This window comes from Phacochoerus africanus, chromosome 5 (genome assembly GCF_016906955.1).
Source record: "Phacochoerus africanus isolate WHEZ1 chromosome 5, ROS_Pafr_v1, whole genome shotgun sequence".
In the NCBI taxonomy this organism is placed as follows: Eukaryota; Metazoa; Chordata; class Mammalia; order Artiodactyla; family Suidae; genus Phacochoerus; species Phacochoerus africanus.
In genome coordinates, this window is record NC_062548.1 from 110,951,928 (window position 1) to 110,978,975 (window position 27,048).

The window sequence follows — 27,048 nt, forward strand, 5'->3', positions numbered from 1 at the left end:
TGATGCTGAGGCCATTGCAAAGTCGGGCTAGCTGTTGGACAGTGAGACTAAGTAGTGACTCTGCTTAAATAGATTACTTGCTCCTGTCAATTTAGACTATTTTCTTCTCTCTGATTAAAGGCGCAGCTTGTAGAGTAAGACAAATGAAGTTTCAAATTTGGGTTCTACCGCTTATAGGCTGTGTGACTTTTGGAAAGATCCTTAACCTCTCTGGGCCTCAGTTTCTTCATTTCTAAAATAGGAAGAATGACAGTATAAGCCTCACAGAAATCTTATCAGTATCATATTTGATAATCTATATAAAGTACTTATCGCAGTGCCTGGTACTTGGTAGGTAAGAGTAAAGATTTCTATGTCACTATCATGGTTTTTGTTGTTTCTGCTTTTATCTGGGAACAAACAGTTGGCACAGATCTATTTGTCTTTCCAACCTCCAGGTCATGATACACTGAGACCACAAAGTGGGGAAAACTAGGGGCCTGAGCTGAGAGAGCACAGAGGAGGTGGAAATAAAGAAAAAGGCATAAAATAGACTATGAAGATTTAATGACTTTCTTAGAGACCAAAGAAGATGACAGAGTCTGACACAGGCTGACACAGGCTCCCAGCCTCAAGTCCCAGGAGAACAATGTCACCAGGGACAAAACCACCACCCCAGGAAGAAAAACATGTTATAGGAGGAAAGGAAGACATCTAGCAGTAATTTACCCAACCAGCTTTATAAAACAAGGATCTAGAACTATGAGGTCCAATTCATTAGCCCCTTGCCACATACTGCTACCTCGACACAACTAAGTGAGACACAATTTACAATTCAATCCCTCAGTTACACAAGCCACCTGCGATTAGCATCTGTCACATCAGACAATGCAGAGACAGAACATTCCTATCGCCACAGAAGATTCTATTGGATAACACTGATCTAGCCAAAAGTCAGCAAACTTTCTCTGTGAAAGGCAAAATAAATATTTTGGGCTATGTGGTCCATGTGGTCTCTGCGGCAACTTCTCAACTCTGCCGTGGCAGCCTTTTGAAAGCAGCTGTAGCCAATATGCAAATGAACGGACATGGCTGTGTTCCAATAAAACTATTCACAAAAACTGACACTGGGACAGATCTGGCCCATAGGCTATATATAATTTGCCAACCCCTGATCTGGAATCCTAAATTTGAAGGTACAAGACCCAATTTTAAACCTCAAATGTCAGTTGCTCACTCTACGATCTCATGAAGTTACTTAGACTCTCCTAGCTTCAGTTCCCTATTTTGTAAAATAATACCTACCTCATGAAGAAGCTGCAGAAACTACAAAGAAAAGATGTTCATTAATATCACTGACTTTTAGAAGGGATGTGTTCATCATCTTAGGATTTCTAGAGTTAGGGCACAACTTCTGAAACTCATCTTCTCTCTAACCCTCTATTTCTGTCAACTAGCACCAAGTCTGTGGGTCAAGAATACTATGCAATGGCAAATACCCAGGCTCAGTATTCTTTTATCCGGGCCCTTTTCTACAGAATCTGTGGACACACCCTCTGGAGCATCCATCCTGGAGCTCTTAAATTTCTGAAGAAAATTAGCTGCAGCTCAGCAAGTCAGGAAACTCTCCTACTCCAATTGCAAAGGGTATTGTATTTGCCTTGGATTTGCTGAGAAATCCTGGAGTCTCACCTTTCCCCAGAGATAAGTAGAGGCAGGTCTGGAGAACGCTGTTGCAGTAGTGCCCTTATCCACAGACAGAGGAGAGGTCAGGGGTGGCAAATGCCAGAACCCTCCTCCTTTCCTCTTTCAGGACGGCAAAGTCAAGGACAGAGCTTGGGCAAGGAGAGAAAGTCAAGTGCTTGCAACCTTTGGCTGCCGTCAAGGAATGCTGAGGGTGTTCACCTCTGTGTTTTCGAGAACAGGGAGAGCTTCCCATTGCTCCTCGGGCCCTGCCAAGTGCATTTCTTTGAGTTCACAGAGTCAGCCACACCTTTTATGGCCTGGATATGCCCTAAATTCATGCTGCCTGAATGCACATGGTCAGTCTCCTCCATCTGCTTCCGCGCTCTATCCAAGGCTGTTTTTAGACTTCACAAGAACATTTATTCCAAACAATAAGCGACAGATTTGCCCAGTGCCTTTGTGTGTCTCTGTGTGTGTGCCTGCATGGGTATGGCCCCCAGCTGCCTTCTGCTCCCTCCCCGGGACTATCAAAGGTACCATCACCTTGCCAGGATTTTCTTCTCTTACTTTGTAAGGATCACTTTCTTCCCTCATTCTTTCTCAACTCTCTTCAGACTTCCCCATTGACTTCAAGACATAGTTCCCCCACAAACCAGACTAGACTGAACCAAGTCACAAATCCTAAAGGAACTCTGCATACCTCTCTGATGTCACATGTGGTAAATTCAGAGGAAAGAGAAATAAATCTGCCCACTCCATGCTGGTAAGAAGCCCAGGCTTTAACTTCAAACTTTGAACTGGAACACTTAACTAGCAACAAACGTCTCCTTATACTTATCATTCTAGCTGTTGTAGCTGAACCATAAAATTGAATTATTTATTTTTTCAAATACGAATGGATGGCTATTTAATAAGTTCAGTATTATCTGGGCAATGACAGGGAAAATAAATGCTAAGGAAATGTGCAAGTATCTCAAACATCTCACTGGCAGATTTCTACAATCTTATTAAAACCTGGATGTCTGCCCTTAGCTCTAGACATCAGATCTAGTCAAATAAAACACTTTGTGACAAGTCCTCCAAGTTTACCTAATATGCAATGTTCAATGTCGTTATTTCAACTGGACAAGGCAAATTACTTAAGGAAGAAAAAAAATACTCATAGTAAATTCTGTTATCTGAACTCTCAAAATCTCTTCTGTTTAAATTATAAAACTGTATTTAAAATACTTACTCATGTAATTCCAATCAGATAGAAATTATCCCCAAATTATCTGGATATTGTCAACACTGTGATTTTTGGCCTGAAATTTCCCAATCTCTGCTTGAGTTTTCAAATGTACCTTGTTTGCAAGCATAATTTCATGGTCTAAAAAAGCCCTACAATTAGGTGTCTGTCTGCTTCGTGATCAGAACTGTCTGTGAAAGAACTCGGAGTAAAGAACTTATGTGCAAAATTCCGTAATCTGCTTTTGATAGGTTTTAAAGGAAAACAGCAGTAACGGGTAATGATGTTCTCAAAACACTCAACGAACTTGTCTAAAAGTGATGAATGAGACTGCCATTTTTATTTTACTACATTTGTCTTTATTTCCTCATGTCTACCCATCACCTTAGGGCACAGAGTTAGAGATGCATGGTTCTCCACAATGGGACCTTCGTGAAGAACATGTCTGGACAATGTGGCAAATTTAAAACTGGGGACCAGAAGGATACAGTTTAACATATACCAAAGTCACATTTAAAAGAGGGTAAATAAAAACAAAAATCTAGCAAGACAAAAATTAATACAGAATCATTCTTACTATTATCTTGACAGTTTTCTACCATGCCTTAGTTAAAAATGTCTAACTATTATCATCTATGGCTTTGAAAAAATCTGTAGTGTTTACCTATTTTGTAACAGTGGACACAAGTACCTTAAAAATAAGGTAATCTTTTTAAAATTCTGTGTTTGAGTCCTTTACATCTAAAATACATGCATTTCTAATTGTCAGGTGATCTGGAGTGATTACACTGGATTAGGTTTGGAGGCAAGAGAGTCTCTTTGGAGAAACTACACCTTCTATACCAATATTAGAACACGTTTGAGGGAGGATTTTTACCCTTACTAAGTAAAAAAGAAAACCCTAGAGACAGATTCGTAAGGCAAAACAGTTTAACTTCAGGGACACATTTTGGTGATTTGTGAGGACAACAGAATAGAATATTTGACATTAGAACTGGATTAAAAATTCTGAAACATAGGGCCTTGGTAACTATTTCCCAGACTCTTCCAACCAAGAAAGCACAGTGAAACGTCATTAAATCAGACTCAAATGACTCAGAATTTGGATTAATTAAAGACAGAAGCTGGGACAAAGTTTAATCCCACCTAAATAATGCTTAAAAACACTCAGGAAGGAAAAAAAAATCTGTTTTCATCTCTTAAGTATACTAATTTTAATTGTTTTCTTTGCATCGAAGTATATGTTCTCTGTGTCCCTGTTCTCTACCTTGAGTTTTAGCTACCATTTTTTTCTGAACACAATAAAACTGCATTTTTGCAAAGATTTCATAAAATAGATTTATTGTAGTAGATCAAGCTGCCTCCTCCCTCTTGCCTTTTTCATGACATTTTCCTGCATATTTATGATATTCAGCCAGCCACTGAGTCTTCACCTTCTTTTGGATACTCCCCTCCAACCCTCCCCTCAAAACTGATTCAAAATAGGAATAAAAAGTGATTACTTACGAACACAACTAGAAAAGGTAGGATCCGGCCCAAATCCCATTTTGCAGGTGCATCTGTAGCTGCCCATGGTATTCAAACACTCACCATTAGGGCATACACCCTGTAGCTGGCATTCATTAATATCTGCAGGAAAACAATTGTTTTAAAAGGAAAAGTTAAGTCTGGTTGAACAAATTCTGGCTATAAACTGCATTCTCTCTCTCTCTCTTTTTTTTTTTTTGTCTTTTTAGGGCCACACCCACAGCACATGGAGGTTCCCAGGCTAGGGGTCGAATTGGAGCTGTAGTTGCTGGCCTACGCCACAGGTGCAGCAATGCCAGATCCGAGCCATGTCTGCAACCTACACCACTGCTCATAGCAATGCCGGATCCTTAACCCACCGAGCGAGGCCAGAAATCAAACCTGCATCTTCATGGATGCCAGCCAGATTCATTTCCTCTGAGCCACAATGGGAACTCCAGTTCCCTCTCTTTTTTACTATAGTATCTCTCAGGTGTAGTAAATGAGAGATGCTAGCAGCATTTAATACAACAATTTAATCAAATCAAACCTGTATTAAACATCCATAATTCAACAAATATTTACTATGCACCTATATGTACCTGGTTCTAGTCTAGATACTAGAGATTTGCCAGTTAATAAAACTGACAAAAGATTCCAGCCTTCATAGAGCTTATGTTCTAGTGTTAGAGTTTGTTAAGTATTATGGAGCATACAGGTCAGGCTCAAGATGCTTACTTTGAAGATACTTAGAGTCTAGTTGTACTTATAACTATGTAAAAACTAAAGAAGTGAAAATCAGTCAAGTTATCATCATCAGAAGAGAGGTCACAAACTTGAAGAGGTTAAATTATGAGCTTACAAAGAGCTACTCGAGGAAGTTGGAGGTAAGGGTGCCTGCAGCACAGACAAGGAAGGAAGACTTCGTTAGGGTTGAACTTGGAGAGATGCTGGACAGATGGGCAGGAAGGGGTGAATGCTCTACATGGGTGGACACTGGAGCAGGAAAGGGGATCAGGAAATCATGAGTCAAACCATTGGCTGGAAAAGAAGTTTCAGGAAGGTGAAGCGTTGGAAAAAAAGCTGCGTAAAGCCAGGCTAGGTTTGGATCCAATTTTATTGAGAACAGGGAAATATCCTAAAGGGTTGTGAGCAGGAGGAAGATATAATCAAGGGCAGGCTCTAAGGAAATGCATCTGGCCAGCACATGGCTTGGTGAGAAGAGATTACAAGTTTGACTGCTGAAGGAATAATGCAAGTGTGAGACGGGTGACAAGCCAGGCTGATGACAGTGAGAATAAATAGGACGCGAAGGAACGAAGTTTTTTGAAGGAACAACTGACAAGGTATGGTGCTTGACTGGCCAACACAGCACTGGAGAGGAAGAGACGTCAGAGGTATCTGCGAGGCTTCTAATCTGAGGCAAGAGGAAAAGACGCTGCTGGTTTTATGGAAAGTTCTGTGAAGGAAAGAGGCAGATGAAGAGGTACGTTTGACACTCAGAAGGATCAGGCGGGGATGCTCAAGTATAAATATATCCAGCAGCAGCAACAGCAGATTCAGGAATAAAGAGAACAGCAATCATCACTGGCAATAGAGACCTAAAGTCATCTGCATGTGGTGACGGCTATGGTCTCAATGTTTTGAGTCCCCCCCACCCACCCCCGCCCCAATTCATATGTTGAAATTCTAACTGCCCCCCATCCCCCACAAAGATGATGGTGTTAGCAGGTCAGACCTTGGGAGGCACTTAAGTCATGAGGGAGGAACCCTCATGATTGGGATTAGAGCCTTAAAAAGGGGGCTCCTGAGAGATGCCTAGCCCTTTCCACTATCTGAGCTAACAACGGAGAAGTCTGCAAGTGGAAGAAGGCCCTCACCAGAAGGTGACCATGCTGCTGCCTTGATCTGGGCCTTCCCAGCCTCCAGGACGCAGAGCAATAAATATCTGTACTTTTTAAGCTACCCAGTGAGGGGTAGCACAGCTGGACTAAGACAGTGACCCAAGGGGAAATGGAAATGATTTGGAAGAGGAGAAACCAAAATATGGTTCTTTTAGAAAAAAAAGGCTTTAGAGTCATTTACAAAGGTAATTAAAAATAAACAGAATGTGACAGGTTAAAAGTAAAAAATTAGTAGTCATCTATATTATTCAGGGCAGCTTACAAGTTAATAGTTAAGAGACTTGGCTATTAGTGTTTCCATTGCAAATTATATTTACTTCCTTCGATATTCATTTGAATAAAACTTCTATTAAGGATCTTAAAATATCAATTTTCTACATTGAAACTGAACCATGGTAGTACAACATTACGAGCAGAATCGTCCCATAAAAAGGCAAATGGAGTCCACGATGAATCATTATTTGTTTGTTTCACATTCTAAGTAGCCAAAGAGAGCTATGTGGACATCTTTTATCTGACACATGCAATTTTAACTTAATTTCAGTGACATTATGACATTTTCAATGACATTCAAATGACAACCCAACCCCTATTTGTTGTATAAGTTCTACACCATTCCAGCTTCGACCCAGCTGGAAACTGGTAAAGTTAAGTGACACCTGGCACAGCATATGGTCCAGTACCTGCTCATGTTACTCTTTATCAGAGTGTATATTGTACTGTAATGCACATTTACACACAGCATGTAATTGAAAATATTCCCTTATAACTCATTCTCCTTAAGAAAACCACCATGAAGGACCAGGAAGAACGCCAAGGCCAGTAGGGGCTTACAGGGTACAAGAAAAAACCCTATCATATGTCCCAACTTAAACCTCAAATTTGGGTAACCAGCTAGTTGTGATCAAAAAGGCTGGACAAAAATCTCTCCTCTGTTTCCCCTCAGGTTCCCATTAGGGTGTGACTATTAGCCTTCCTCTTTCTCCAAGTGGCCTTTGCTCTGTTCATTGGTTGCGCTATAACCAACACCTTCCATGTTTACGTCTCAGGACCCAGAATGTTTCCTTCTCTGGAAGTTTCTATGACATCACCATCCCAACCCCTCTGCCAGCCGCAGGTTAAGGTGGTGCTTTTCCCCCCACAAAGCATAGATGCCTGATATACAACCACCGCCTCGATGTCCCCTCTGTAACTCTCAACATTGTCCACTGCCTCAACCGTGATGCCATGGGAATGGAGGACAAGAATTCAGACTGAAAAAAGAAATAAACAATATGGCTATTGATAGGAAGAAGTAGAAAAAAATCCACGAAGAGGAACCACGTAAAACATTTCCCACCTTCTCTACTCTAGTTAGTATGTGCCACCAGCACTAGCAACACCACTTCTTCTAATCTTGGCTCCAGAAACCCAGAATCATGGACACACTCTCGCAGCTTCTAGAAAAACTCCCGTTTCCTTCAACTGCCTCAATTTATTTTTTATTTTATTTTAGTCTTTGAGGGCTGCCACCTGTGGCATATGGAGGTTCCCAGGCTAGGAGTCAAACTGGAGCTGTAGCTGCCAGCCTGCACCACAGCCACAGCCACGCTGGATCCAAGCTGCATCTGTGACCTAAACCACAGCTCATGGCAACTGGATCCTTAACCCACTGAGCAAAGCCAGGGATCAAAGCCGCATCCTCATGGATACTACTCAGGTTAGTTACCATCGAGCCACAATGGGAATGCCTCAATTTATTTTCTACTGTATTCTCTAAAATACTATAAATTAGATATTAAGATTTTTCTTTTAAAATTTACATACAGCAAAGTATATCAGTCTTAAGTATATGGCTAAATGTTTTTGCATACACACGTGTCTACATACAAGTACATACATATACGTGTGTGTGTGTACATACTGTGTAACCACCATCCCAATCCTGCCTTAGAACATTCCACAGCCTCAAAGGGATCCTTGCTGATATACAACAACTCAACATCTCTGTCCCCACAATAAATTCCTTATTCTGATTCTTACCATCATTGATTAATCTTGCCTGACCTTAAACTTCAAATAAAGGGAATCATAAGGTATATATTCTTTTATCTGACTTTGTATTAATTATTGTCCCTAGGAGATTGATCAATGCTGTTGCATGCAGTTCATTTTTTCACTGCTCTGTTATACTTTATTGTGTGATCACACCAAAGTTAATTTATCCATTCTGCTATTGATAGATATTTGGGGGGTTATTTTCAACCATGCTCCTACAAACATTCCTCTATACATATATGAATGAAAGGCCTTTCGGTTGGCCTAGGTACTCCTTTATCTTGGATAACTATCTAGAAATAGAATGGTCCTTTCTGTACTTAGCAACTCTGGGTCACTTATTTATTTATTTATTTATTTATTTATTTATGTCTTTTGTTTTTTTTTTTAGAGCCACACCCGCAGCATATGGAGGTTCCCAGGCTAGGGTTCTAATTGGAGGTGTAGCCGCTGGCCTACGCCACAGCCACAGCAATGTGGGATCTGAGCCACATCTATGACCTACACCACAGCTCATGGCAATGCCAGATCCTTAACCCACTGAGTGAGGCCAGGGATCGAACCCGCAACCTCATGGTTCCTAGTTGGATTCATTTCCACTGTGCCACAATGGGAACTCCACTCTGGGTCACTTAATAAGGCTCACATTTACTTCAATAAATATGGTCAAATAGTTGTCCAAAGTGGTGGTGACAATTTCTATTCCCGGTACCAAGGGCTCCACAGCCTCATCCAGTTACTGTCAGTCTTCTTCATCTGAGTCACTCAGGTGGGAGTGTAGTGTTATCTCACGGTGGTTTTGACCTGCATTTCCTTTGCATATATTAGCCATTCAGATCTAAAAACAGCCTCCCACAGTCTTAGCATCAGTAAGACTGCTTCCCTCTAGTGTTCACGGAGGATCGGTCCTGATTCTCAGAGTGGGATGTGCTTAGCTACGGGACACTCCGGGTGGTTCAAGGCCTGGGGCGCATGCACTGGGTGGACACCTGAAGGTGAACACAGTGTGGCTAGTCCCCTTTGACACAGAATTCTCTCCAAATTGTCAAGAATGCCCTCCCTGAAAAACTCACACAGAGGAGATGAAAATATGAGTTGCTAAGTACAGAAAGGGCCATTTTAAAGTGAGGTTGTCTGAGGAATGGTGAAGTGAAGAGGGGGCGCTGGCTCCGTGAGGGGGCCTGAAGGGTTTCATTCACTCACCTCAATGTCTGTCTGTCTATATCTGGATGGTCCCCGACTGTCTCAGGACTGTGTTCTGGCCTGAGTGAGAAGCCAAACAGACAGGGTCCCCCAGATTGCTGAGTCTGGGGCTGTGTAGTGTGAGATTTACAAGAGCAGAGGCCTAGCATCCCCATGCCTGAGCGGGACTCGAAGGTGGTTCATCAGACAAAACTGATTTGTGGACCTGTCCCTGAAGGCTGAGCACCCTGAACACCTCTTTCAAGCAAGCAGTCCCCCATTTCATCCGCTTTAAACATTGAACTTCTAAAAGAAGATGGCACTTGTCAAGAAAACGTGAAATTCACTGATAGGCTCTTTCTGTGAAAAATCATATTCCAGGTTTTAACATTTCACAAATGAAACTAAAAAGCTTTCTACTCATATTGTTCATTCCTAAAATGCAAAATTTTGCATCTAAAAATTAGATAGACATTTTTTTGCCACTTCATTCTTCCATCCCATCTTTATTCCTCAGAGGATTGTGGGTGGCTAGATAGCTCATGTCTTTTGCGCTAAAAAAAAAATAAATAAAAGGCAAAAAACATATCCTCTACGGTTTTTCATTTAAAACTCAGGAATTAGCACGAAACATGAGCAGTTATCTAAATGACTTTTTGAAGTAGCCAAGCTCTTAAAGACCTTTCTAAATAAATTGAAGGAAATTAGAGATTCACAAATGCATTAAGAAAAAAACATGGTTATAACTAAACATGTTCTATCTAGATATGAGAAATTTAAGGATTAGGCTAAGAGAAGGCGTTATCAGGCCCAAGTTCAACAATTGTATGGAACATGATCAGCTAATTATGAATCATAATTCTATTCAGACTTCATTTCCTCAGGCTATTTTCTTTTTAAAAATCAAATAAAGGTGTCTAACTCAATTATGCTTTTTATAAATAACTTATAGTTGACCACTATAATTGTGTTCTGGAAGTCTCATATTTTACAGGGTCAGTCAATCTCCCTGAATGTATTCTGATTAAACTGAAAGTGTTGTAGTACTTAGTTTAAAAAAAAAAAAAAGGTAAACAAATGAATTTGTTCATTGTTCTCCTTCTGCAGATCACCAAATTTTTCCAGACAGTTGTGGAATTCTATCTCTTGAAGGAGTGGTATCACCACTTGCACACAGCACCGTTTACTGTGTCCAAGGATGAAGCGCCAAATGAATGGCTGAAAGAACAGGCACTCTCCGAGAACCAGTCACCCATGCCCTTACCTCCACCTGAACTGCTCTGTTGGGCAGTCTAGATGCTTATAAGAAGCAACCATGAAGATGGAAACTCATACAACTCCATGTGCACTTCTGGAGTAGGCCAAAATCTAGGGGGTTACCGCTAATATGAAGATTTACATACTTCATTCACTTAGAACATTTATAAAGTGTCTCTGCCCAGTAGAACTCACCATGTACCTCTGGCCACATACCAAGTTTGATGATCCAAAAAATAATACCACCAAAAAATGCACACTATTATATATGAAATGGATGGTCAACAGGAACCTGCTGTAGAGCACAGGGAATTTTACTCAATATTCTGTGATAACCCATAGGGGGAAAGAATCTGAAAAAGAATTGTTATGTGTATACGTATAACTGATTCACTTTGTTGTATAGCAGAAATTAACACAATGTAAATTACCTATACCTCGATAAAACTTTGAAAAATGAAAAAAAATATAAAACTGCTCTTCTTATAAATCTGAAATGGCTGAATATTGGCAGGGTTGCGTGGTTCAACCAAATAGAAACGAAAGAGAAGGCTGGGGCATCTACTACCCAGATAGTATAAAAATACAGAGCAGTTGGGAAATGGGCGTAACAAGAGACTCTTCAAACAACTGCATGTAACACAGGCTGCATTTGAGCATTAGGGGATGATACAATAATCTAGTACAGTGAGGTAAGGAGCTTCATCATCATTCTATTTACAGCAGCTTTATCTCACTGGAACTTCATGACAGTTTTGGACAGTGAGAAACACAACAGTTATTCCCATTTTAGAGAGAGAACTTTGTCCAAGCTCTTATTTTAAAAAAAAAAAAAAAAAAAAAAAGGGTTAAGGGAGAATGGGAAATCTAATGGGAGAAACATCCCAGTAAGACTTAGTTTGGTAACTAGGACCCTAAATTATGTCACCTAGAGCAAGTCATTTATTTTCTCTTGATCACACTTTCCTCTCCCGCAACCCAGACAATCCCCAAGGTGGCTTCTAGCTTAAGCATTCTCATTTCAAAACAATCTGCCTGTTGCCAGGGCTGAAAATGCCAAGGAATAAATAAAGAATGATGCGGAATGCATAACATGTATCACGACTAGCCTAAGCACCCTGTGGGAAATAAGCATACTTTTACGTCTCTCCTCTCCTATAGGAAAGTATGTAGGTTTAACAAAGTGAGTAATAATTTACTGCCTTTTTAGTGATGCACGTTTATAGAGGAAATGAGGCATGTCCAGTAATCAACAGGAATTGGGGACAAGGTGAGAACAGTACATGCAGATCTCTATACTGTGTGAAAATATGAAGCCATCTGGAGATTCTGCTGTGACTACTCAGTTTTTGCTGATGGAAAGAAATTCCACTGCACAATTTAGCAGTATGACTTCCAGTTGAAAGCAGAAAAAACACCTCGTGAGGTGAGTAATTTTCCTAGCCAGGCAGGCCATTTGGCTATTTAATAAGGATCACTTACTTTAGATAAAGGAGTTCACCCTCTGAGAGGACGTGAGTATTTCTTAAACTCCTCAGGAAGGAGCTTCACCCCAGTATACATGCCCCTGAAGGAAAGTGACACAGGGTACACATAGGCTTGTATACTTTTATTTGAGGGAATAAATGTCTAGATCTTGAGCCTTCATGTGTTTCTAAAAGTGACCTGCCTAAGAACACATTTGCCAATCTCCTTTTCTCTCTCTCCTTTACTGTCTCCATTGTCTTCATAAACTCTAAGGCACACCTCTTTTTTTATATTTTTAATTTTGTATCATAGTTGATTTACAATGTTGTATCAATTTCTGCTGTACATCAAAGTTACCCAGTCATACATACATATATATGCTTTTTTTTCATACTATCTTCCATTATTTTCCATCCCAAGAGATTGAATATAGTTCCTCGTACTATACAGTAGGACCTCATTGGCCATGCATTCTAAATGTAATAAGTTTGCATCTACTAACTGCCATCCATCCCACACCCTGCTCCCTTGGCAACCACAAGGCTGCTCTCCATGTCTGTGCATCTGTTTCTGTTCTACACATAGGTTCATTTGTGCCATATTTTAGATTCCACATATAAGTGATATCATATGATATTTGTCCTTCTCTGTCCGACTGGCTTCACTTAGTCTGATAATCTTTAGTTGCATCGATGTTGCTGTCAATGGCATTATTTCATTCTTTTTACAGCTGAGTAGTATTCCATTGGGTACATCTCCCACATCTTCTTAATTAAGGCATACCTCTTGCCCATCCAGAATCCTTCTAGGTACACTGCCCTACTACAGGAAATGCTCAAAGACACCAAGAAATTCATAAATAGATCCCCCTCTGAGGAAGAGGGATAAGTCTGATTTATTTCATAAGAAGGCCTGGTTGTGCCAGTTAGGTTAGACAGCAGATATTATTCTTAAATAACTCTGTAGCTCCAAGGTTTGGATGAAAACATGTTTCAAGCCCACATCTAAAATAAATATGCCATAAATGAATCTACTACATCTATGTTTTTGATAAAAAATGTAAATATAAGCTTAAAAAATGTGTGACTATCTCTACGTTTTTCAAAATTATTTTAGGAGATGAAGAAAGAAAAAATGTTGGAAGATGCAAATTCTAGAGTCATTTTACCTAAGGCATTTTATATAAAACCCAAGCTTGGTGAGACTTCTGCTAAAACAAGAGTTCTGTGGCTAATATAATGACAAACACCATACATTCACACCCACAAGCTCATGAAAGGCCCTGGAGGTCCTTTGGCCAGGACTCTTGGTTTTCTCTACACCATTCAGCGATGGAAGCTTTTTTCTCCCCGCACCATCTATTAACATCCTTCTGAACTGGTGGTCTGTGGAGCACATTTTGTGAAATGTTGCTCTCTTGGGCCAGCCCCACAAACTACTATATGGGTCTTTTGTGGTTCTGCTGGTTTCCACCTAGGCCCCACTGCTGCTGTAGCCTCCCTCACGGCCTGCAACTATCCCACCTTTATGAAATAGTAACATAGCATGGGATGGATTCAATCACTGGACTCACTCAGAAGAAGTGAACCACCATGGGAACAACTCCCTGCCTTCCAATCCTTCTGTCTGCAGGGCAGCATGATAAAGGAGTGATCATAGCCCAGAGAACAGCCTGTATTTATTTCTTGGTACATGTGTGCTACACATGGAAGATACACATCTCTGCTTATCTTGGATTTCTGACTAGAATCTACAGACACAACATTAATTTCTCCTTGAAACATTCACAGTGATATATCTATCATGGGCTTTCTTCATCACTCGTGATACAATAGGCGTCTTCCCATTGATTTTACAGCCCCAGAGATTAAGGTCAAAGAGCTATTGGAAAGTACAACGTGCTAATGACTCACTTCACCACTGCCTTTCCTGAAGAAAAGTGAATAAAATAAACAGACATTTCCTTTTTGAATCCTAGCCCAGTGATAGGAGCACAGTAAAAGGATACACCAGAAAATGATTCTAAAGTGGATGGGAATGGGTTCCAAATTGATTTTAAAATGCTCTTTAAATTCTTACTCAAAATATTGTGCCTATTTAAACTAGAAAGAGCAGAAGGAGTTCCCAGAGGATCCTAGGATGGTAAAGTAACACCTTTCCATCAGTCAAACATATCAATTCACTGACTACCGCGAGACGTGATTCAGCATCACGTGAAGTATTCCACCAGTGTCTGGAATTAAACTACTAAGTAAAGCGGAGCCAGGCAATGAATCCAACAGGCTGAAGAAAAAGAGTTTTAAACATTTTCAGTATCTTGAATAATTTAATTATCTAGTCAGGTTGTCTCCAGTCTTAGTTTACCCCTATTGATTTTCTACTCTGATTTTCCCAACAGGTAGCAGGAACAGTGGATTCTAAGCTTCGTTTTTATACCCACACTACTCTCCTAAACATATTGCTTATTTCCTACTAGAAAGAAACAAATACCACAACAATCAAGTCCCTTATGATACTGGAACTGAAAGGGACTGCAGAAACAACACTAACTGTAGCAAGTATTGCGTAAACTGAGATGTCACAGAAGAATATGCTGAAGGAAGGGAAAAGGCCCTGAAAGCTTTTAGAGGAAAACATCAATGCCTATTATCCCTTCACTAGCCAGAGCTCTGGATATTAAAAATTGGCACTGGCCACATGCTGTTAAGAGAAAGAAGCCAGACACAAAACACCACATACTGGACAATTTAAAGACTCATAGGAAGACAGCTCATCTATGCTTATAAGAATTAGGACAGTGATTACTTCTGGGGGGGGGGGAAGGGAGAAAGTAAAGATTGAGAAGGGACAGAGGGAGGATCCTGGGGGTGCAGAGGATCTCCTGTTTCTTGACTTGAATACACAGTTACGTTCACTTTGTAGTATTCACTGAGCTAATTCTCTAGGATTGTGCATTGATCTCTATGTTGGTTACACTTCAATAAAAAACTTAAACGTATAATATACGTAATAAACCACATAAACTCTAATATTATCAGACTCTCTTCACCAGTCCTCCTTCCCCTTCCCCCATCTCCTCCCCCTCCTCTTTTATTTTTATTATTATTATTTTTTAATGGCCATATCCACAGCATATGGAAGTTTCCCGGCCAGGGACTGAATCCAAGCTGCAGCTGCAACCTACACCACAGCTGTAGAAACACCAGGTCCTTTAACCCACTGTGCTGGGCAGGGAATCAAACCGGCACCTCCTCAGTGACTCAAGCTGCTACAGTCAGATTCTTAACCCACTGCACCACAGCAGAAGCTCTACCAGTACGTTTTCATTAAAGTCTCTTAAGTTTAGGTGTAAAGTGACCTCACAGCAATACAAACAAAGAGCTTCACTTCCTCTTTTCACCAGCAAAACCCACATACACATGATAAGACTCCACAAATCAGCAAGGGATTATGCACTGATTTCCAAAATGGCCCAAATTCTCTGCCTCTCCACCCTGGCCTATCCAGCCCTAGGCAACCATAAGCTCATCCCAGACGCATGACTGAGCCCAGCCAAGATCATCTCCATCTGGCCTGGCGCAGCAGAATGGTCCAGCTGCCCCAGAAGCGTGAGAAATCCATGACTGCTTTAGGATGCTCCTGTTAAGGGGGAAGGGAGAAGAGGTGATACTGGAAGGTAAGCGCCTTAGGAGGAATGTTCCAAAGAAAAGCGAGCTTAAAAAAAATCCAGCCCCTAGGCACATAAACATTCTGCTTGTTAAAGAGTTCTTGGCTAAAACGAAGGTACAATGGCTTGCTAATAACATGAAAGAAAAATATTTCCTTTAATGAAAGAGCAGACATACTTAAAACAGGAAAATGTGCTATAAAAATAAACAATAAAGTATAGAGAACTCTGATTCCTAAACCAGACTACTGAAAGCACCTAGTAGGATAGTTTAATCTAGAGAGTAAAAGAATTAGAGAGCATCTAATATCCCTGCCGATGCCGCTCTTATTGAGCAAGGCTCTAAGTTCTGGTTTCCCCACCTCTAACAAGCAGATGCAGTTGTCAGGAATTAATGACCTGCAAAGCATGATGAGAAGTACTACAAACTACTATAAAAATGTTAGAAGCAGAGGGAGGGGAGCCTAGGCATCAGAGGTAGATTCTATTACCCTCCAGCTACGTCATCTTCCACCACTTAATTTCTTTGAGACTCAGAGCTCTTTCACTACAAGTTTTTTGTTTTTTGTTTTTTTTAATTAACAACACTCTTTATCTCACAGGATTATTGTGAGAATCATGGCATAGCTGAAGGGCTCAACCCAATGGCTGCCCTCAATAAGTGTTCAATTAGCACTAGCAAAATACATAAATAGGTAGGTAAAAAGATGTGTAGGCAATGACCACAAAGGAAATGTATTGTATTAGAAAAGAGAAAGGTATCCAGTTGTTCTTACGCAAGCACTACCATAAGGAGAAAAGTACCACATAAATAACATAAGCAGTAACTGGAAGCAGAGCAGCAGGCAGCCTAAGTGGTTCTGCCTCAGGACAAAGTCTCGAGGAGAGTTGGGTGAGAACCCAAGATTACTAGAGGAAGAACTTAGGTTAGGCACCAAAGTTCATCAGGACTGAGTGCTGGAGAGCACAGGAAACTTTGACCACTTATGGCACTGGCTGTGTCAGGATCACTGTCACCGAAAATATATTGATGTCTACAAGTCATCACTGTCTCCCTTGTTCCTGGCTCCTATCACTGCAAAAAGGGCCACAACTAGGGCCATGGGTGAGTGGGCCTTGAAAGAGAGGGCGAGACAGGGAGGGAGAGTAGAGAGCACCCATACAGTTGTTCCTTGGTATCCCTGGGGGATTGGTTCCAGGACCCCCTTCTCCCTGCACAGACCCCCATATCCATGAATGCTCAAGTTCTCTACATCAAATGGCATAGTAAGGCCAGCCCACCACTGACTGTACTAGTTGAAGAAATATACTAGCTCCATGAAAATTTGGTCTCATTCTAAACTCTTTGAAGCAAATTAAAAATGTCAATAGAGGAACAAACAAAACTCATAACATTAATTAATAAACAAACTATATGATTTTCCCACCTATTTAAAATAAAACCTTGAAAAGAACTGACATTCCCTAGCCACTAGGCACTGTGCCAAACAAATTTCAAATCCAGCCTGCTTCCACCCCCAAATACCTTTGCAATCTCACCCACCTCCACTTGTGGGATTCGCCATGCACAAGCCTGGTGCATGTCCCCCCACACCTGTGTCTTAGTTCCTGCCAAGCCTAATACCTACCCTACCCCAGAGCATCATCTTTCCCAAATTACCATTGTTTAAGAGTAAAATTATTTTTCTACACAGAAAACTCAGAAGAAACTATTTAAAACCACAGGAGTTAGTTCTAGAAACACAATATTTTACAAAATAATTTTGCTCAGAGTCATAGTCAATATAAAATACCTGCAGAAAACCTAAATAAAAATGTACAGGGCCCATGTGAGGAAAAATATACTACTTAACTGGCCTTTGTGTGTTTTCAAATTTATAGAGAAAAAGAAATAAGGAAGGAGAGGAGGGAGTTCCTGTCATGATACAGTAGAAACAAATCTGACTAGGAACCATGAGGTTGCGGGTTCGATCCCTGGCCTCTCTCAGTGGGTTAAGGATCCAGCATTGCTGTGGCTGTGGTGTACACTGGCAGCTGTAGCTCCAATTAGACCCCTAGCCTGGGAACTTCCATATGCCATGCGTGTGGCCCTAAAAGCCAAAAAAAAAAGAAAGAAAGAAAAGAAAAAAGAAATACACTCTCAAACTTCTACTTATATGTATATATAAATATTTATTATTATTATTGTATATATATATAAGATTGGTAGGAAATATATTTATGTATATGTAAATATACTATTATTATATATGATTGGTAGGAAATTTAACAAAACATATCGATTGGACAATTTTACTTTTTATACATTTCTCTAGTTCCTAAATATTCCTACTTCTAAAAATAAATCAAAGGTTTTTCTGAAGGAATATATATATATTTTTTGTCTTTTGTCTTTTTGTTGTTGTTGTTGTTGCTATTTCTTGGGCCGCTCCCGCAGCACATGGAGGTTCCAGGCTAGGGGTTGAATCGGAGCTGTAGCCACCGGCCTATGCCAGAGCCACAGCAACGCGGGATCCGAGCCGCGTCTAAAACCTACACCACAGCTCACGGCAACACTGGATCGTTAACCCACTGAGCAAGGGCAGGGACCGAACCCGCAACCTCATGGTTCCTAGTCGGATTCGTCAACCACTGCGCCATGACGGGAACTCCTGAAAGAATATATTTTTAATTGCCATTTATGACTTTCTAACTCAACGGGAATTTTCCTTTAAAATTTCATAGTGTTTGGATCATTTCTTACAGCGCTTACTACCAACTGCCTTGATGTTTTAATCATATGTGAGGACAGTGATCTTTTTAAGGGTAAGAACTGAGTTTTATCAATGTATTTCATAGTGTCCCCACTAAATTGTCATTAAATACATATAAAACAAGTGAGTGAATGAATGAATGGAACACTGATGGGCTGCTTAATTACAATGGATAAAAAGACTCTCTGTGGATACAGAGAGTTAATTATATAATTTGAAGTTTTCTGATTAGCTTTTCAATATCCTTAAAGAAAAATAACTTATTATATATATATTAAATACCACATTCCAATATTGAGTTCTTAAAAAAAATTCAATCTTGATACAGACACACTCTTTTTTTTTTGGCTGCAACCCACTGTATGCAGAACTTCCTAGACTAGGGATCGAACCTGTGCCGCAGCTGTAACAACACAGAAACCTTAACTGCTAAGCCACCAGGGTACTCCACGGATACATTCTTTTCTTTCTTTTTAAAGAAACACAGTAAGTTCATGCTTTGGCATTCATCCCTGTGCCAAACATACAGCAATTACAGATAAATTACAAAAGAAAACCTAAAAATGAGATCAATAGCCCAGTAAGCCTGTAATGGCATAGAAATGCATGGTAGTTGGGTGAGCCACTTGAACCTCTGGGTCTGCTGTCTGGAGAGCAGCAGGGGAAGCCAGGAGTTTATCAACGGAGGGTAACTAAACCTGTCCTAGCAAAAACATCCCTTCCTCAGCAACTGAAATCTGGCTACACTTTCCAAAAGGCTTAAAAAGTTAAATGCATGAAAATAGTTTTTTAGTAGTAAATCAAGAACAGGTTAGCTACGAAAAATAATTAGAAACCTCAGAAATGAAAAATAATCTTAGAATTAGAAGTGTGAACAGATGGGATAGAGTCTATATAGGCAGAGTAAAGCAGCAATTAGAAAACTGGAAAACAGAACTGAGGTATTCATGCATAATGCAGCAAAAACAAAAAGATAATAGCCCAAAAGACTTGTTCAGAGATATGAAAAATAGAGACGATCCAACACTCATTTAAGAGGTGTTTCAGTGAAAAAGCACAGTGGAGAAGCAACATTTGAAGAGATATCAGTTGCTCTCAGGTGGATTACGCACTCTGCCTACTGAATAAAATCAAGATAAATCCAAATATAAACAAAGTCCTGGTAAAACTACAGAACATCAAGAGATGATCTCCACAGAGAGAAGGATTATCCAGAAAGGAAGTATCAAAAACTAGTCAGAAAGACACTGATATAACATAGTCAAAAGTATTATTGGAAGATAACTGTTCAACTGTAATTGTACACTCGACTAGTCTCATCATAGAATGCACTCAAAATAAAGTTATTTTCAACATATAAAGTTTCTACTTCTCGGTGGTTCTCATTTAAAGAACCATTTAAGGATATGACTTCAAAATATACAGTAGCAAATACAAATGCAGGATACCCACATAAATGTGAATTTCAGATAAATAATACTTTTAAAAATGTGTGTCCCAAATTATTTGCTGTTTATCTGAAATTCAAATTTAACCGGGCTTCCTCTATTTTATCTGGCAATCCCACCACAAAAGAAAACATGAACCCAGAAAGCAGGCAGAGGACACAAGAAACAACACTGAGTGCAAAAACTAATGTCAGTAAATTCACTTAACTACGAACTATATGGGGAAAAAAATTATTTCCATTAACTATACCTCTGAGAGTAATTTCCAAATGATAACTCTTGTGTAAGCCTCAAATCCACTTCCTTTTAAATATGCAAGAAGTTGTCATAATGGCCTTTGGACATTTCTACATTAAAAGAAGTGGAAATCCAATAACCGTTTTCCTGGCATGTATCGCAAAGCCTGTTATATTGTAAATAGGGCATGCAATTAATCATAAGAAACATAAGAAACTTGTTTTAAAGTTGGGAATCACTTCATCTCACCCTACCTGTCTATTTAAAACAAACAAACAAACAGTTGTACTTTTTGGCATGAATTCTGGAGCGAAGTATCACGGCACTATGCCACAGGCCATATTATTTTCTCCAGCCAAGTAAGTTTTCTTGAGGGTCTTTTCCGTACCTCCTGGCCCCCTCAAAGCACTCAACACTGGTTTTCCTCTATGTGTTCGCCATACTGCAGTCAGAAGCAGTTTTTTGATAATCACTATGAGGTGTGAAATGTAAGCTATAGTCTAGGCAAACTTTTCATAACCAACAAGTTCCAGGCATGGCTTCCCTATGTGGATTATTATTCAAGATTGGTGAGTTTCATTTAATAACAGAGATATTCCTCTGAAAAAAACGATCTTTTCTGTGGTCCAGATAAAATTCAATTTCAGATGGACTTTGGGGTGCTTTTTATCAAAAAGGAGTCCTGCAGTAAACGTTTGGTAGATTATTATTGTGTCTTGGCATATCTGTTTTGTAAATTTACTTTATTAAAGCAGAATGACCAGTGTAATGAAATGATGCCAAAAGAAAGTTATGTGGACAGCTCTTTCATATTTGCTTTAAAGGGCTCATCTGGAGTCAGCTGAAATTCAGCTAGTTGGACGAGTGAACAAAGCAAATTACGTCCTGCTGATTCGAACTGATTTAATTACACTCAATCCAAAGGGCAAGACTGATGTCTTATTCATCATTCATCACATAGCCTGAGTCTGTAGCTCAGGAGTGTCCTGCCAACTGATGTTTGTGGATGATGGAATATTAAGTTTTTAAGATTATTCATGAAAAAAGGAATACATGCACACTGGCTCCTAAAAGTGTACATGTCTTCTAGCTAGGTATTTTGGCATAACCCATGGCACCTTGGCACAAGCTAAAAATGTGGGAAACAGTAGACTGATTTCTTACCTATCAAGTATTCAAACAGATAAGTGATTTTAGCATATCAAAAAAGAGAATACACAATGAAAAGAGTGAAAAGGTTTCACTACATAGACTGGTGCCCACGTAATTTCAGAACCCAATCTTAGTTTTTAAAGTTAGATTTACACCTAATTTTGAAGGACTCATTTATTTCATGTCAAACTAGTGGGTGAGTAATCTAAACGCTGAGAAGCAGTAGAAAAGCAGGCGTTCCTACTATCATTTCCATAAGGTATTACTTCAGTTAATTCTAGGTCTACCTCAAACCTTTAGCATAATAATGAAATGGCAAATGCTGGCCTAGATCTACCAGGAGATTTAATTGTATTGTTTGTTATGATAAATGAAGCAAATTATAGCAATTCCATAATGTTGAGGGGAGTAAGGAAAGGTTTTAGAGCTCCATGTGTGTATATGTAATAAATCATTCCTTTGAAAAGATAATTGCAGCACTAGAAAGGAGGGGAAAAAAACCCCAATTTTTAGGGCAATTATTTCAAAGCTCCTCAAATTAACTGGTGCACAGTTGGTTCTTTGTTACTGAGTGCACAACATGAAAATTGTTTCAGGACATTAATTCACTTAGTGGAAGGAAATAATGTAATTCTAGTTATTAATCACTTTAATTTTAAATGTGCTTTGTAAACTGAGAAGACATTAAACTCTAAGAACAATCCAGAATGCACAAGTAACTAGATGGTTAATGGGCTCCTTTTGAAAAACTTCAACATAAAATCAAAACGCTTCAAAGAACTAGGAAAACCCAAGTGTACATATGTAACACAAAATTCTACCCAATTTTAGGGGCCAATAATATCACAAAGGGAAGGAAATTAAGCCCTTCTCTCAAAAGCAATTTTAATAGATTATGATGAATGAAATCATATTATTTTATGAGTCAATCTTCTCTGTAGTATAATTCAGCAGTACCTTTTTGAGGCACCATGAAATAGAATTTTCTGTGTTATTTCACTCCAGAATCCATGCCGAAAAGTACAACACTGTTTTGCAAATATCCTCCTGAGACAAATGTAAGCCAGGATTATTTGGTGTTACAGAACATCAGTGCAAATGACTGAGGTGGAACCATTTGATATGCTCAGTATGAACAAAATTTGCTAAAGGTCACTCCATACCAGCCACACTAGAGGAGAAAAAGACAAAACAAACAAAAACAAAAACAAAAAAAACAAAAACAAAAACTCAAGGAATTATTTAGTGAAGTCAGAGGATATGCGCTGTGTTCCTGACATGGATTTTAGTTCACTAAGACTGTTAGAGGCTATTTCTCTATTTATTTCAAAGTACACATATTTTCAAGTTACTACTACCACCACTTTCAACCCAGACAAACAAAGGAAAATTAACTAGGCACCTCCCAAAGTAACTGAAATGAAATTTGGTATTGCATATGGGTACTGAACTAGGCATTGCTCAATATGATTTATAACCTCAGTTCTATTTAGCCACAGGAAGGAAAGTCATTTAACCAGTCTGGGCTTGAATGTCCTCAGCTTGTAAAGTACAGACACTGGTCTAGACGATTCCTGAAAGGCCCTCTGCTGTACAACGCTGCTGTATGTTTCAACAGACAGTGAACAAAAGCATGCAGAGTTTTATCTTACTAAGAAATGTGTTCGCTCAGATAGTTAATACCTGAATAAGGCTGCTAGCAACAGTCTGATGAGGGCAAAAAGACTCTGCTGCTGAGTCATATGTCAGTAAAGAACTAGAGCTTCTAGGTACATGTATGTGCTCACATGTGCACGTGCCCATGGATGGAGAAGAGGTGACTAGTGTGGAGTCCACAGGGCACTCCGTAATGTAATCCCATCTCCCGTGGATTTCATCACAAACAGATAAAAGGGGGGAAAATTCCATCAAGGTTTTTTAAATTTTATTTTTATTATAGTTGAGTTACAGTGTGGTGCCAATTTCTGCTGTACAGCACAGTGACCCAGTCATACATATGTATACAATCTTTTTCTCATACTATCTTCCATCATATTCTCCTCCAAGAGTTTAGATATAGGTCCCCGCCATCAAGTTTTAATGGTAGTGAACCAAACACTGAACTTCTGTTTCCTAAACGGAGGGAATAGGAGGTGGTGCCCTGTTTGACCTTCACACGCTGGCTAAAGAGCAAAATGTGGCAAAACAACTCAGAATTTTAAAAAGGCAAACAACTGCTGCGATCACACGCAAGTGAATTCAGTCACTCTTACCTTGACAAAAGGTATTGTTAACCCGTTTATAACCCTGTAGACATTCCATCATTTGGTTATATCCATGATAGGCTGGAAAGAAGAAACAATTCTGTTAACATGCTTAAATTCTTATAACCCAAACTACTCTATGTGATAACCAAAGCCATATAAAACATCAGTAATCTTATTTTTAAGATACCAACCCAATGTGTATCCATTACTTTCATACTGTCCTTTTTAAAATTACACTTGATATTTTGCAACAGATGTAAATCTCAATTATTATCAATCTTGATGTAAATTCCAAAAATCCTAAGACTGTTCCATATTTTTTCCTAATTAGTGAGTATTTATTACCAAAAAAAAAAAAATTGGTTCCTGCCCAATGATTAACCACAGGCAGTTGAATTTTCTTCTGATAGGGTGACTATATATCCTGGTCTGCCTGGGACAGTTCTTGGTGATGCCTGTTGCTCCAGCCAAGTTCATTAACAATGCTCCATTTCACTCTCAAAAGTGTCCTGATATAGACAATAATGTATATGTGTGTCTTAATTATAGGTTCACATATTCCAGTTATGAGCTGATTCTTACTACTACGAAGTTGGGAAGACTAGTGCGTGACGAGAGGAAGTTGGGGGAGGTAAAGTGTTGCTGTGAACACTCAGAAAATTCACCAGCAACACAAATGTCTCAGTCACCAATTTATCAAAAAATCCTGGTCACTGAAATTCTGACATACTAAAGTGATCCTGAGCACATTCTTGGCATAAGTTCTGGAACCAAGCTGACCTGTTCAAATCTTAGCTCTGCCTACTGATAGCTGTGCAACCTTAGGAGACAAGCTTCCTGGGTTTCAAATGGAACTCTGTACAATGGGAATAGTCACATCTATTGGGCAGGTTGGGGACTTTAGAGATAATTTATGCAAAATGCCTACTGCAGGGTCTGAAAAAATAAGCACTCACTAAATGACAGATGTCATTGTTTCCTGCAATGAGGTGGTTCTTTTATTAAGATGATGACTAACAGAAGATGGGCTATAATCAAAACAGGATAAATGGTTATTAAACCACTTCAAAGACCTGAAAAAGAAGCCAGGAAAAAAAGAAGAAGGAGAAGAAATCTGCAAGTAAAAATGAAATTTTCTTTTGGAAAGTAAAATTATTTTGCCCCTAACACATGCTCTTTATTCTCACCACTAATGAATAGTGTGAGTATTTACGAGAGGCACTCCTCTCCTCTGTTGTTTCCTTTCTTTGCTGTATTTCCCCCACCAGAAAACAGTTAAAGTAAGGAGTCTGGGAATATTGGGTTAAAAGAAAAAAGGCTAGTAACGTGGGGTGTCATTCATTCAGCCCCTTGAACACGTGTCTAGTCTTGTCCCATAAAACAAGGACACTCTGCAGCAGCTTACCTACAGAGATTGTGGGATCTCTGTGAATTGTTCAAAGGCAAAAGAGAGATCATATCTTGTTTAAAAATTAACAGTCGTCTACCTCAAAGGCAGAAAGCCAGACCAGATGATCTCTTAAAGTCTTCTGTTAGGTTTTGATGTTAATTCTCTTGTAAAAAACTTTTAAAATACAAGTAACTTGTTCATGCTAAGTACCTTTTTAATAGATTACAGACTCTTTAATGAAATCACTTGCAGATTTAAATTTAAGTTTCCACAGTAAGAACTGATCAACAAGGAAAGGTCTTTCTGTATGTGGCTAAACAAAAACTTCAAACATTAAATAAAAGGCACTTGAAAACTAAATTTTGAACTACTTTGAGTAAAAAAAAAAAAAAAAAAAAGCATGGAACACAAAACCCTAGCCTATAAAGCCAAGGAAAGTCTGCTCTCTTCCAAAACAAGTATGATTTAGAGAGTAGTACCAACCAAGGAAAGGAAACTTTTTAAATGACACAGGAAGAATGTGACCCTGAGTGTGTTTCTTGGGAGTGAATCATGTCACAGGACAGCACAAACGGAGTAAATGTCAAGAGTTAATAGTTTATTTCAGTCATAATCCACGTTGCTCTTCATGTAATGGAATCAATCTCTTCAATTTACACATTAGATGAGCCCACGTAGGAACTTATTTCCATCAGCATTTAGTTAAAAGTGATAGCAACTTTGTACTTTCACGTTCTACTTAAATTATTATCAACATTATCATGTAGAGCCAACAAAACCATATAAAGCAGCAAATTTATCCCCAGATGATACAATTCTAGAGAGAAAATGACAGAACATCAGGAATACAAGTTAGGGATTATAAAATAAAACAAAACAAAAAAGACAACACCATGATTCCCTTTACTCCCAACTTCTGTCCCTGGTCTTACAACTTACTTGGAAATAACAGGAAAGGGGAGAAGCTAAGCAAAAGATACACAGGGAAGGGGAGAAATGGACAAGAAAAATGAGAGATAAAATGGAAAAAGTATTAGAGAGCATATACTTAGTCCTAACCCAGGTTGTAAGAACTGGCCTTCTCTTTTTCAGTCCTTAGACTCAGCAATGTGAAACATACCACCCTTCACAATATTCCTAAAGGCAAACTTACCCAAAAATAAAGGGTAGATATTTTTTTAAAAAGGCAATGCTTCTTCAGTATTTTAGCTATTGACTCATTTCACGATCCATGAGCCTCCACAGCAAATGACACAGCTAGGAGTCAAACTCCTAGCACTCGAAGTCACAGCAGATGTCTCCTACATGTCCCTTCAGTCAGGGTGCCACAACAATTTTAAGCAAATGGATCTTTCAGTGCAGCGGGGTCATCACACTCATGATTGAAACCCAGAGAAAGACATTGTCTCAGTACTAAATGTCCCTGTTTTTATAGTCCCCTCCCCCGCCCATGAAGTCTTCATTAATTATCAGAAACTTTAGAAGGTGTTTCCAAAAATTATTCAAATATTCCTCTAAAGGAACACCGCATTAATTATTAACAAAAGTAATTGAAATGAACTGTAGACATCAAAAGATTTAGAGAACATAAACGGAGAGACAATTATTTAAAACAAATGATGATGATAATGACGGAATAATAGTATGTAAGACAAGCCCATGGAGCAGTGATTCTAAATGGCAGATTCTGGATTGAATAGGTTTAAAAGGCAGTTGAGAATATCAATCAAACTAACAGATGTTTAAAGAAGGGTAAACAAAAATTATCTAATTGGAGCAAATGAGAAATTCCTTGCGCTGTGAATTATTTAAAAAAAAAGATTAAAAACTTCAAATAAAGCAAAAAAATGATGACAGAGAAAAACACTACTTGCTTTCTTGCCAAAAACATGATGAATAAGAGGAAAAA

The 27,048-nt window shown here is 39.1% G+C and overlaps 1 protein-coding gene across 12 annotated transcripts in view; it reads right to left on the reverse strand.

Moving 5' to 3' along the window:
* LTBP1 (latent transforming growth factor beta binding protein 1) overlaps positions 1-27,048 on the reverse strand; it is a 420,392-nt gene that overhangs the window by 147,910 nt on the left and 245,434 nt on the right. For all 12 annotated transcript variants that reach the window (XM_047782305.1, XM_047782306.1, XM_047782304.1 and 9 more), the window contains 2 exons: positions 23,756-23,827; positions 4,400-4,522 (listed from right to left, as the gene is read on the reverse strand). In XM_047782305.1, coding sequence (XP_047638261.1) covers positions 4,400-4,522; positions 23,756-23,827 — 195 coding nt within the window. The remainder of the gene's footprint in view (positions 1-4,399; positions 4,523-23,755; positions 23,828-27,048) is intronic.